The sequence below is a fragment of the Phyllopteryx taeniolatus genome, chromosome 22, assembly GCF_024500385.1.
Source record: "Phyllopteryx taeniolatus isolate TA_2022b chromosome 22, UOR_Ptae_1.2, whole genome shotgun sequence".
NCBI lineage: Eukaryota > Metazoa > Chordata > Actinopteri > Syngnathiformes > Syngnathidae > Phyllopteryx > Phyllopteryx taeniolatus.
In genome coordinates, this window is record NC_084523.1 from 5967390 (window position 1) to 5980620 (window position 13231).

Consider the following 13231-nt stretch of genomic DNA (forward strand, 5'->3'; position numbering starts at 1 on the left):
TAACAAATAGCAACGCATTCCAAAAGCATGAAGTTGTTACAGCTGAGAACAATGCTAAGTATTCTCCCTCCTCCCTTGCTAGTTATCAAGAGCTGAAAAGGCGAGTCAGAAGCAGCAGCAGTCTGGGATCATTCAGGAGCTGCTAAGGGAATCGGACGGCCTGAGAGAAGAACTGCATCACCTCAGATGTCTGACATACATCAAAGCAGAGGAGAGGGGCCAGAAGCACCGCGAGATGCTCAGAGCCGAGGTGCAACACACACACACGCATACAGACACACACACACACACACACGTAATCACCTGTAATACCGTCCATGTGTTCGAATCTGACACAAAGATTCCATCGACTGAAATGTTTTCAAATTTTGCAAACCCCTGTCCTGCTTCTAGTTTCCGTCTCATGTCTAGGGCTGAAACGATTCATCGAATAACTTGAATAATTCGATTATAAAAAAAGTCAAAGCAAAATCTCTTCCTCGAAACTTAGCAGCGATAATTTTTCCATATGGACTAATGTTACTGCAGTCTCACACTCCTCTCGGTGTAGGCAAAAGTTTGGCGCTACGGTGGCGAGCCAGCGGGAAAGAGTGCGGAAAATACAGAGCATGTCCAAAGTTTGGGATAATTACACACTTAAAAAAGAAGATAAACTGCAATGTGTCTACTGCTAAGCAGAACTCACTAACGTACAAGTTACTGTACAGCATGTGTACGAATGTCAGCTCAAGGTATTGATGTTGGCTAATTTGATAGCTTACCACCGCTAGTTAGAACGTATGGTAATCCCTTCCCAAGTGGTCAAGAATAGACCTGCCAGTGCACTTTCAAACGCTTGTTTGAACAAATGGGAACAAAATAAGAACATAATAAGAAAATTCATACGCAAGCTGCTATGGCCACAGGTACTCGACAGTATGCAGACAGGTACTCAACAGTATGCAACAGTATGCAGACTGGCTAGCGGTTAGCCATTTAACAGGCAACCGCTAACTTGAGCTCACAACAGCCAACTCTAAACTCTCATTCACTGATGCCCATGTCACTCACCAGTCCCGACCCCACCTTTTAAAGCCACGCACACTCAAAGTCACAGATATTACAGTGTGGAACAAGAAGATGACGACCCCAAGTGGACAACAATAATACCTGCACCTCACATGCACATTTTCTTATTTATGAATGCAGAATATTTTTTCCCAATTAATTGATGGGGGTAACCCGTAGAATAATCAATTGTAAAACATATTTGAAACGTGTCTTTCTGCTGCGGCTAGCGACACTGTAAAATGCTCCGCGTGTGTCATTGAATCCGTCTGCAGCAAATGAACCAGCACATCCAACAGGAACTTCGAGAGAAAGAGCTCATCAAGATGCACCACAGCAAGCTGAGTGCCATGCTGCAGCGCAGGTGTCACACTTTTTTTCTTTTCATTTCTCTTTGCAGACTTCCCCTAAATTATGGCAATTCAGTTCATGTTTGCGAGGGTAAGGACATGATCTATATACAGCAAACTAATGTGACTAGTTCACCTCAACAACAACAAAAAAAGACGAATCTTTGGGCATTTGTGATGCTCATGTGACACCGCCGGCGAGAACAGGAAGCTCTCGCTTAAAAAGGCATCTGTTGTCTCCACACACTGATTTTAAGCCCAACGGAGTCACTAATTAATTGTTTCCTTATTGCTCAGAGTGCTACAGTATGGCGAACTTTGCAACGTTATCACAGAGGAGAAAAATAAGTATGTCAAGCTGAAGCAGATCGCCTCACAGACCATCACGGAGTTGATGGAACAGGCGAAGGTGCTGGAAAATGAGCTGGAGATCCAAAAGAGCATTGTCACCAAGAAGGACAGGTTAAGAAATGTTAACTGTGTATGGCGTTTTGATAAATTCAATTGAATTTCAGAAAATCATGCTGTATTTTTAGATTGCTGGCCAAAGTTCACAAGAAGCTCTCTAATAGCTGCAAAATAAGGGATAAACTACGCAACAACATCAACAAGGTCTCCTGTTTCTTTTTCTTTATTGGTGTTTTTCAGAGTTGGATAATCAGTTGTTTTGTTGTTTTTCCGATAGGTTGCTTGGCAAAGCCGTCTGGTCCGCCAGGAGCGCGAGGATAATGAAGTGGAGTTACAGACGCTGAGGCAAATGATCAGCCTCCAGGAGCAAGCGCTTAGCGACATGATCAAGAACCAGGAAGGGGCCGTACAGCGGCGCAATTTTCTGTGCGATCAGCATTTGAACCAACCAACACATTCATGATTCAAACACCGTGCTTCATATCTTGTTTGCGTGTTCACCCGTAGCGGCATTCAGCTGCTGGAGCACGAGGAGGTGTTGTTCGACTACCAGGAGAAGGTCAACACACAGGAGGCGGCCATCGCCGAGGGCAATGTGGCGCTGGAGAACCTTGAGAAGGAAATGAGAGATCTGAAGGTGGCCATCAGCGAGGAGAAGAGGCAGATCGGCTTCAAGAAGAAGGAAGTGCTGGTCCAGAAGAAGATGGAGGAGGAGCTCATCATGCTGCAGCTGGAAGTAGGCTTACCTAATTGTTGCAAGAACATCGGAAGTGTGCACATATAATGATATTGCTGATACATCACATTAGATTGGAGTGCGTGTTCTTTCTTGCCGGTAAATGTGTTACCATGTGATGAGTCACCCTTGCCTTAACACACCAGCGTATTACATTTAGTCTATCAGGATGTATGTGATGAACGTAGTGTATATTGAGTCAGACTCAACCTGTCACGTCAAGTTTAACAGTGTCATCATCTCCGGATTCCAGGCAGGGCATGAGTTATTATGGGTACAGGAATGCGTGCCTCAACTTAATGTGTATGTTCGTCAGTTCGGAGGCGTTTTTAAGTGTTGCCCTGGAACACGGCGTTTAAGCAGCTGCAAACAATGTGAGAATCAATTGGAACTCAACTTTGAAGACGTTTTAATGAGACTTGTATAGGCAGACTAGAATAGACTCCAGTTAATTAAAGAAGCAAGTGTCTCGTTTGACCTCTGTAATTTCTCCCTTGGTTTAAAAAAAAAAAAAAAAAAGGTTTATTCTGAATTTAATTAATGTACTCTCCAAAATGGTATATTACTGCAAATGGCCAGCTTTTGTGCTCATCTTCCATCCATGTTTTGTTAAGACCCACTGGCTGTTTGAGAGAAACAACTGAGTCAGTCTGAAATGCGAACATGCATAAAGATGTGCATCCAAAACAGGATGGATGAAACGTTCCTCGGAGACTACAAATGGGAGAAAAGTACAAATGGGAGAAAAGCACAAATGCATCTAAGCATGTTTACAATGCAGAAAAGGACAGCTACATTGGCTATAAAAAGTCTACACACCCCTGGCCAAATGCCTTCTATCAGAAGCCTGAAGTTTTTGTGCTAACACTGAGTCCTATTTTGAACTGTTCATAAGTCCTTCCACCTTGTCTTTGGCCCCCAGTTGCCTCTGAAAAAAACAGCCCCAAAGCATGATGCTGTCACCACCCTGCATCACTGTCGGTCAGGTGTTCTTTTGGTGAGGAGCATTGTTGGGTTTCTCCAAACATACCTGTTGGACTTAAAGCCAACATGTTCAACCTAGGTTTCATTGGACAGTAACAGAATCTCCCAAGCACATGTGGTATGGTCCAGGGAAACCAAGCTTGAACTTTCTTGCAGAAAAAAAAGCCTACTAGAACTGGCGAAAATTGTTTTGGGTTATCCAAATAACTTTAACCGGTGGCAGTTTTATGCTGACTTCCCTTTAACATGAGTTTGAATGTGATTGGTTAATTCCCAGTTATAAGAGGGTGTGCATACTTGTGCAACCACATTATTTTTACTTCTCAAGTTGTACAGGTTTTAGGTCACATTAATGGTCGAAAAAGTTTTGGAGTTCTTGAATTTGAACAGAGGTCACTTTCAGTACATTCATGCTGACAGGTTTTGACTTCTGTAGCTCAAAATCATCATCAGAGGTCATGTCATCGCAGTCTCTTCCAGACCATCACAGACCCTTTTCCCCTCCCATCTGTGTCCTGTCTGCTGTGTATCAATTATTTGCATCCATTTCATTGCATTCTTAACATTCTATTGTTCCTGTCATCATATGCAGTATGTCACATAAGCTATTGCATGGAAACCTTAAATTTGAGGAGACATTCCTGGTCTCCAGAGGATAATTGTTCACTTGTAATGTCAAAGGTAGAATGACTCAACACTGGATTTCCACGACACTGACAAATATCATTTGGAATCTTTTCACCTAGCGCCGTTGCTAGGTATGATTGTCAGTGTTTAATATCACAACACAGACTACTGTCATCCTATCTGACTTCCAGTATGATTCCTTCTGTCGGTTCATCTGGCTATCAATCCAATATATGCCGACTAGTGCCCCCTCCCTCCATTGTAAAATGGATCATATTCCAAACAGTTCATCTTGCTGCACGGGGGAGCCAAAATGTAATATATTGGACGAGGCTTGCCAGTTCAGTTCAGTCTCTATGCGAATTCAATCCCCATGCAGGTTGTTTAGTCTTCCATTTCTCATATTTGTATTCATCTTTGACCGCTTTATCTGCTCATTGCAACCTGGCTATTCCCCTCCCCTCCCATCACTTTTGATGGCAAATTTAGAAAAAGATGGATTAGGCCATCTGCGAGACCATTGTTGTTCAATACACGGAGGCTGCCATTTGCTTCGAATTTTAATCGCAGCAAAATAAACCGAGGTTGGTGTTGGATTTGTGTTCCTGAGCTGGTGGCACCTCTCTGGATTTGTAAAAGCAGGATAACTCCCTCGCAACAGTTCAAAACAGTCTTCCAACCAGTTATCCTATCTGCGTACGTGGTTCATGTCACAGCCTTTTGGACAAAACCCCCACTCCATCACTTCATTCTTTCAGGGAAGGGCGGATGACATGCTGCTCACTCCCTACGGTGGTGAGTCATATTGTGCCTGTCCCTACATTTTCATCCAACCTGTCTGGAAAAGGAGCATGGGGAAATCCACAGTCGAGACACGTGGAGCAGGAACAAAGTAGCAAGAAAATGGGCTTTGCTTTAAGCCATTGGTCTGGCTGGATCTCAAGTGTTCTTTTCATTTCTACAATATCACATTACTCCCTGCAGTTGAAAGGAATGTGATACCTATAATAAAACCTTCACCTGCTGATAAATCCACTTCATATGCATTAAATCCGGAAGGTCCCTGTGAAGTGTTAATAACAACCCTGACACATTTGAATAGTTGGAAAAGTATATAAATTTAGGCTGCAAAATCAAGAAGTTCTGTCCGCTGAATGCTCTCAAAGCACACCACTCCCAACTGTCAATCAAATACCAGTGCTATGACTTGAAAAAAATGGATACTACATCGTGTAGCGTCTTTTCATATGCCTACCAATACTTACATTTTTGAGCCGTGCAAATATATCAACTTTGAGCTTCCAGTGGCTAAAATAACTGGGTCATCGAGGGGCTTTTCCAAGCCGTGACAACGAGGCGCTCTAAAGCGGCTATGCCAGCCCGAAGCCCCTCTCCACAATGATGTATAATGTATTTATAAACAAATCTCGCAAGTCATTTCAGGGTCTTTAAAAGAAAAAGGAAAACATCTCTTGTCTGACTCTCTCAAACTATGCCTATTCCAAACCACAAATATTCTACATTTTATTATAATACAAGCATAGCTATATTTTTCTACCTCCCACGATATACAGAGTTTTTAATTTCATGCATGGCCTGGACCCTACTTATCATTCTTGTAATGTGTTTTGAGACTTGCTGAAGCCTAAGGTCCTGTGCTTTTCTTTCTGTTCCCATCTATTCCTGACAACCAGTAAGAGAGAGAGGCGGGTAGCTCTGGGGAGGAAGGGGGGGGGGGGTTGGGGGGTTGTTGGCGGCCTAATCATCATCAAGTAATTTGCCGCGGAATATCAGGCTTTAGTGTCGAAACTCCTCCCATTTATTATATATTTTTAATCCAATTTATCTTATCTGACATAGTTTTAAAAAAAAAAAATGAGTGGGAAGCTTTAAAGCAACACTTTGTGTTCACTTTGGCTTCAGAATCATGGCTGTAATTAGAAGCATAGCCTGTCTGTTGTTGCCATAGAAACCCTCGATCACTTACTTTTAGTGGACTATATAAGTTATTCTTATTGTATTTGTGCGGATGGTTTTTATTGCTAATTCATGATGTTTAAACGGCAATTTACAACAATGGCCCAAAAGTAAATCCACTTCTCAACTGGAGCAAAATATGCAAATATGCAAAAAAAAAAAAAAAAAAAAGCATTTTAACGTTGTTCGTCTTCATTCACCTTGTACATTTATGCATTACCTAATATATATATTACAGATCTGAGATGCAGGAGAAAGCGTTTCTAAGTGATGACCGAATCTGTCGCTTGCAAGCTAGCCTCGCTTTCTTCAGCTTCAGTTTGCGAGCTGTGATTGGGATGAAAAAAATTCTTCCCTTGTTCTTTAGTGCTGAGGAGACATGTGGCTTAAATGTGGTGTGCGACCGACCCCCTGAGAGATTTCTTAAGATGTAAGAGATGATTTGTGTAAAGGTTTGTAGGCTACACATGGTGTTGAGAGGTGCTACAGATGGCAGCACACTGAGAAGATTACATATTTTTTCTATCCTCCTCAAATGGTTAATTCGTTGAGCATGCACCTGTGGAGGAAGTACTACTATGGTACTTTGTTAAACCATTGCAGTCATTGTACTTAAATTTAAATCTGGATATAATCTGTCTGTTTGGTGCATTATTATGGAAACTGGAGATAACCCAGATCCCTGTCTGTCAACGCCAATTTTTGTTTTTCTCACTTCGTCTTTTCATTCTTTCTCTTTTGATTTCACATCCTTTATCTACCGCCGTTTGATATTTTATGCTGCTTCACTTTATGTCCTTCCTCCATCGCTCTCAGTGGATCGGCATCTCACTCCCGTCTCTGCACTGGAGCCCATAAGCGGCATGTTTTGCCTTTCACATGATGCCCATATGACACAGAGGCTGAAGCAGCTGTATTTAAAGGGCCGAGACGTCACTTTGAATCAGAGCAGCTGCCCATGCACACTCGAGAGGCTTCATTAATCTCGTGAAGTTCGAGGAAATGGGAATCATCGCTTTGTTCCACGCTGTCTTTCTTTTTTCCCCCCTTCCTCTTTTTATCTGCTGCACACACCTTCACACACGTTGCGATACAGGCGTGCAAACACGCATAATCCGCGTGGTTGAGCTGCTGTTTCATAAGACGGGTCACGCCGGGTCACGACCGCCTGTGTCTCCCTTTTTGTTTTCACACCCTGTTTTTCTCCTCCTCCTGATCCCCCACTTCTGTCTTTCCAGTTACTTCCTCAGGGTTCCTACTTGATCCCTTACAGCATCTATAAATATTTTCTCCTGTTGCTTTTTGCTGTTTTCGTGGCCCTGACAATGGGTGTCTGTGTTTTTTTCCTTCTATTTTATGCATACATATTGGTATGGCTCCTTGAATGACTCTCCTACTTTTTCATACATAGCCACAATTCCACATAGGAGCCAATGTCTTTATTTTTCAAAATGTATCACTAGTTATTTTTGGCTGATAGAAGGGTTAGTGTTGGTAGAAAGTGAAGAATACTTTTTATTATTTGAACTTTGTTATTCGTTGGAAAATAACTAACCTTTAATGCTGGAATTTGTTTGCATGACTGCTTTTTGGTCAACAGGCTTATTCAGAATCATATTTATTCATACATTTGACTCCACTTGCATTCTAATCATACAGATGTTGGAGGTCAGAGACCAGACGCTAGATAATCTAACAAAAACAGCAGATTACAAAGAGCTAAAAGGCTCCGATCCGTCCTCCTCTGAACTGTTCAAGAAGATAGAGAAGGTACGCTGCAACCTTTACAAATCTGCTCGGGTGAATATTGCATTTTTAAAGATGTTGTGTGTCTCCCGTTGTAGCTGGAGGCCAGCCTTGCTGAGAGGGAGAGGCAGCTTTTGGAGAGAGGGCTCCTCGTGGACCAGGTGACACGTCTCTCCAAGGATCTCCAAGAACAGAAAGACAACTGCCAACAAGACAAACTGTCGCTGGCCAAGAAGGTAGACTTAAAATTCAATGATGAGGCTCAGCTAACACACATGTAACCAAGTATTTATGGATGTCTGCGGTCTAGTTGAATGAGCTGCGAACCCACATCATTGACATCAGCCGCCGCTTGATGGCCACGTCTGCAGAACTGTCGATGAAGCAAGCGGCTGTCTTGTGCCTCCAGCAGGAGGTCAAAGAGAAAGAGCTTCAGGTCAGAGCAGACTCGTGACCCTGCGGCGTACTGATTATTGGGGCCGAAAGGGGGGCCTCTGTCACGCATTTCCACACATGACCTATGCTTGTGGGTGCAGAACAGACGCAGTGACAGTGGTGAAAATTCATAAAGTACAAATACTGTACTCAAGTAGACTTTTCAGGTGTCTGCGCTTTACTCTTTTTATTTTTACTCCTTACATTTAGAAACAGATACTGTATCTGTACATTAAATTGATTAATTGAAATCTTGATTTATAAGGTAGAAAAAAACGAACATAGAGGAATGTGAAAGCAATATAGTAAGTACAGTAAATAGATATTGTGTTTTACAGTAATGCTTAACTATATTTATAATTTTATATGTACATGTCGCTAGAGTTTCTCTCACGGAAATGCACAGGTGTCGTCAGTAAAAGAGATAATCAAAAATTGCCAACAGTCTAGATCCAAATGATTTCCTTTATTGACGCACGCTTGTCTTTTGGGCAATCCGCTTCTTCCTTTGACAATGTTTTTTTTGCTTCAATTAAAAAATAATAATAATAATGACACAGTACAGTGTATTGTATGTGTAGCTTCAAAACCCAATACAGGGTCACAGGTTTTCTGTTGCAGCACACCGGTAAATGTGCGGTGCTCAGTCACTTGGTGTGGGGTGAAGAGTCGCTAACTGCAATTTTTTTCACGATGATTCTCTTTAGTTGTGTTTGGCCACATTGCTCGGTGTGTGGCGGGCCTAAGGTGCATTTTTTTCAGTTGTTATTAGTAACTCATTTAGCAGGTTGTTTGTTATTCAGTTCACGACGTTAGCAAAACCATGGCAAAAGTCAAGCCAACGCTAGCTAGCGCTTGTTTAAAAATAAAACAAAGAAAAAAAAAAAGTTATTTTTTTTCTTCTCAGTATGAGCACTATGTAAATTTTAATAAAAGTGAGTAACTATTTTGTATGCAGTTTTTGTTGTTGTTGTGCCAAATTATTAAAACGGGTATCGTGTAGAATTGACTGTGAAAAATATTTTTTATTTGTTACTTCAGTTCTTAACTACATTTCAGAGGTTGTACTTTTTACTTTTAAGTACTGGAGTTGAATCACTTCTACTTTTGCCAGTCATTTTTTACACAAATATCTGTCCTGCTACTTGAGAGTGTCACACACTGAGTACTTTTGCCAACCTCTGCCGTGTGATTTGAACACAAAGTCAATTTACTACATGCTGTTTTATTGGTGTGTCCCTCTAGATGGAAAGGTGTCAGAGGCGGTTGGAGCAAGGCCTGCCACCCTGCCCTGAGATGGAGGAAGAATGGAGGAGGATGCTCCGGGACAAAAAGAGGAGACAGAGAGACAAAGATGAGCGAGAGAGGGTAAAGAGATCATTGGTCAGGACTTGATTAACGTGCCCGAGTGAGAGGAGGAGGGGAGGAAGAAACGAAGAACGAAGACAAGGCGCAAGGCAGGAATTGATTAAAGCTGTGAGGCACAGAAGTGTTGCTTTATATCTGCGAGTGTACATCATGAGAGTAAGGAGAGATTTAAAACACACACACACATAAAACACACACACGCGCAAAACAAGGACTAGATTCGCTTTGTCAATGTGCAAAAATAAGAAGAGCTGGAAACTGGCACACTAGGCGTCATCGGTTGCGTCTGAAAGCAGTCCAGATCGTCTTATCTATAGTTTCTTTTTCTCATCCGGTTTATTCCTGTTTATCGCTGCCGGCCCCGAAAAGACACCACAAGCCTCCACATGCAAATGAGAGAGAGGACGTTGAGGGATTGTCAAAGCTTGTCAATGAGGCACTTCTAAGTATTTAACCTCCTCCCAGAATGCTTTGTGAACTTCCCAGTTCAATGTGTTTCCTGTCTATCTGTTAGCCATCCATGCGTCCTTGCCTCCCCAGTTAAAAGCTAATATTTCTCGTGCTAGACAATAATCCATTCATATGCTTTGAAGTCTCTGGGATTTCAGCATGGCTAAAACAGAGCCCAGCGACGCGCTTCTGGCATGAGTCCCCCCTCCCCCACTGTATAAGAACTTGAGCAACTTTGTTCACGTCAGTGGTTATCTGGCACAATTGTGAGTTAGTTATTATTACTAGGTCCAAGCCTGTTAACTCGCGACGTAGCTGGTGGCTAGCGGCTCTCGTCGCTGCGACATAGTGGGATCCAGCCACTGCAGGTTTTAAGTGGATATATTGTCAAAGCACTTTGTAAACATGTTTTTAAAGGTCCTATATAAGTAATTATTATTATTATTATTATTATATTCTCGTGGCTCAAACATGTAGGGATTTGTAGGCAGAAGAATGATGCTAGATGAGGAAGCATACATTTTTCAGTCGGGTGTGGTTTGACATATTCAGCAGACACGCCCACACGCAATTCTTTTTAATCATTTAAATTTGCCAGCGTTCTCAACACTCTTCTCTGTGGTGTATTACATTTCGAAGACATTTATTCTCACTTGACCGGGACTTTAAAAATATTCCCACGAGTTACATTCAAAGGCTACCTAAGGCCAGTTCATCCAATCAGAAGTCTGAAGAAACGCTACAAAAGGTTAATGAATAAGGGACTCGAACATTGAAATTTGAGTCTTTTTTAAAATCAGAATTCCCCAAAAAGGGCCAGCAAAGGTTTGCATGTGGACAAAAGGTCAAAAAGCCTCCAAAAGTGTTTATAATATTCAATGTTTATGTAGTTATGGCCTTATCGTAGTCTCAAGACACATTTGCAGAAAGTGCCTCCAAATTCTTCTTGTGAAAAGTGCATCTGGGTCAGAGCTTGGGCAAATGGCTTTAATGAGCCAGAAGATGGAAAGAATGGCACCTTACTCACAGCACTGCTGTGGTGTTCACGCTTAACTGAAAATGCGTTCTGCACTCTTGAGAGAATATCTTGTTGCTGGAGTGATATATTTTTGTCATTCTGAGCACTTGCATTTGTTTTGACATATCACACATATTGAATTTATTATTCCATTTTCATGATTAAACTCCTCCAAAATTGAATTTCAGTGCCGCATTCCAAGGTCACCCATCAATATTAAAACATTGCCTCGCGTGTGCGCAGCTGGCAGACGAGGACGAGTGGAAGCAGTTGGCGAACGGACAGTACACCACGGCGGAGAGTCGACCCGATGCCTACATCCCCCACACAGACGCGCTCCCTCTGCCCAAACCCTATGGAGCGCAGGCCCCTTTCAAGCCATCGCAACCAGGTGCCAACATGAGACACATACGCAAACCGACACATCTCAAACCCTTAGAGCTATAGAGGAAATACAAAAAAAAAAATATATATATATATATATAATTCCACTGTCCCTCAGCACTGTGCCTCCCTTTTAGCATAGTTCCTCTAATTGCTTCATGGCTGCATCTGGTTGTAATCGTGTTTCTGTATTTACAGGCAATAGCTTGTTTATGCTGCGTTTGTCGACAAGTGAGAGTGCGAGGGAGTTGCAAGGGAGATTTTCTGAATATTTTACCATTTTTTGTCTTCTAATGTTGCCCGTCTATGAATGCATTGCAGCGTGTTTAAGCCATGAGTTTAAACCCTGAAAGGAGAAATGTAAATATAGAGAGGCTGATCACACAGTGGAAGAGGGTAGACAGTGAGGAAAAAACAAAAGGGGAGAAATTCAAGGTGGTGCCAAAAGAAATACGAACATGCTAAATATTAACTTGATTCCCGATTTCTTTGTAGGTTGTGGTAGAAAAAAAAAGTCACGTCACTACAATGGCATTGCTCGCCTGTTGCACATTAGTGATTCATAACTTTATTTCTGTTCTTAAGTCAGTTGCCAGGGGTGGGAGTAGTCTACCTTTTATTACAAAAACGTATTTGGATCTAATTTGGACATGAGGTGTTTAAACGCCGGTTAAACTGGAAATAAACCAACCAGCGGCGAGTAGTTATGACTGACAACATTTGGTCACTGTTTAGCATCGCTCTATAGAAACAAACAACATAAATCTCAATTGAACAGTTGGTTTAGTGGAAAAGGCAACACACTCCGAAGGCAAGTTAGCACATGCTGAGACTTGAGCTCGTTTGCACGTTTTTGAGCGGAATGGCAGATAATCGTATGACAGCACAGCGACTACTACTTTTCTCTTCAACAAATTTCACTTTTGCAGAAGTTTAAAACACTACATTTCAAACTCAAGAGGGAAGTTTCTGGATGGGATCGTAATGGCTAGATTAACTAAAACAACTAGAAAACAATTCTGGATGGATTAAGGTTACTGGCAACCTAAAGATTTTTTTCTTTTTTTTTGTAAATTATTTCAAATGATTATTGTTGCTAGCTTATGAAAGTGTGAAAATGGCTTGGATATTTCAACTTAATGCACAATTTAGTAACTCACCGTATGCAAAAATGAATAATGATCTAAACATGTATAACTTTAAATTCTGCTAGAAGATATTTTAAATGTTGCATTAATATTGTTGAAGTATGGATGAAGTAATTTCTAAAAATAAGAGCAAACTTGAGCTAATATCTAAGCTGTTAGTGCCTCATACGTAACAGAGCAGCATGTTAAAGGACAGGTCAATGAAGTTAATTTAGTAAGATATTGTCTTCAGGAGTAATGGTGTGTGTGATCATCCATTGCTGGCAGCTGCTGAGAGCTGTCGGATCTATTTAGCACCAAACAGTTTGGGCTTCATTAAGCGACTACATAACACCGACCGGACGAGGCTAACGACTGCGGAGGCTCGGATTCCCGCTAAAAGATGAGAAATTCCGGAAAAATCTTTTCTGTGCAAGCTGTTTGCTGAAAGTGACTCAGCTTGTTCTGTCGCTGAGATCATTTCCTGACTGCGGATTGAAATATTTTTAAGATGTGCAAACTTCTAAATGCATCTGGATGTTTTTTTTTATTTTTTTATAGATAATAAAATTTA

At 41.6% G+C, this 13231-nt stretch overlaps 1 protein-coding gene across 14 annotated transcripts in view; it reads left to right on the plus strand.

Annotated features, from left to right (window-relative positions):
* The window catches only part of ccdc146 (coiled-coil domain containing 146), a 49366-nt gene extending 36158 nt beyond the window's left edge, over positions 1 to 13208 (plus strand). For 6 of the 14 annotated variants that reach the window (XM_061762302.1, XM_061762306.1, XM_061762305.1 and 3 more), the window contains 12 exons: positions 83 to 250; positions 1323 to 1411; positions 1695 to 1859; positions 1934 to 2009; positions 2083 to 2231; positions 2313 to 2541; positions 7789 to 7899; positions 7974 to 8111; positions 8186 to 8311; positions 9556 to 9678; positions 11390 to 11537; positions 12911 to 13205. In XM_061762302.1, the coding sequence (XP_061618286.1) occupies positions 83 to 250; positions 1323 to 1411; positions 1695 to 1859; positions 1934 to 2009; positions 2083 to 2231; positions 2313 to 2541; positions 7789 to 7899; positions 7974 to 8111; positions 8186 to 8311; positions 9556 to 9678; positions 11390 to 11537; positions 12911 to 12972 (1584 nt within the window). In that variant the 3' untranslated portion in view covers positions 12973 to 13205. Of the gene's footprint in view, positions 1 to 82; positions 251 to 1322; positions 1412 to 1694; positions 1860 to 1933; positions 2010 to 2082; positions 2232 to 2312; positions 2542 to 7788; positions 7900 to 7973; positions 8112 to 8185; positions 8312 to 9555; positions 9679 to 11389 lie in introns of all 14 variants that reach the window. The other 8 variants (XM_061762297.1, XM_061762296.1, XM_061762294.1 and 5 more) reach the window with 5 other exon arrangements.
* Positions 13209 to 13231: the final 23 nt, after the last annotated feature.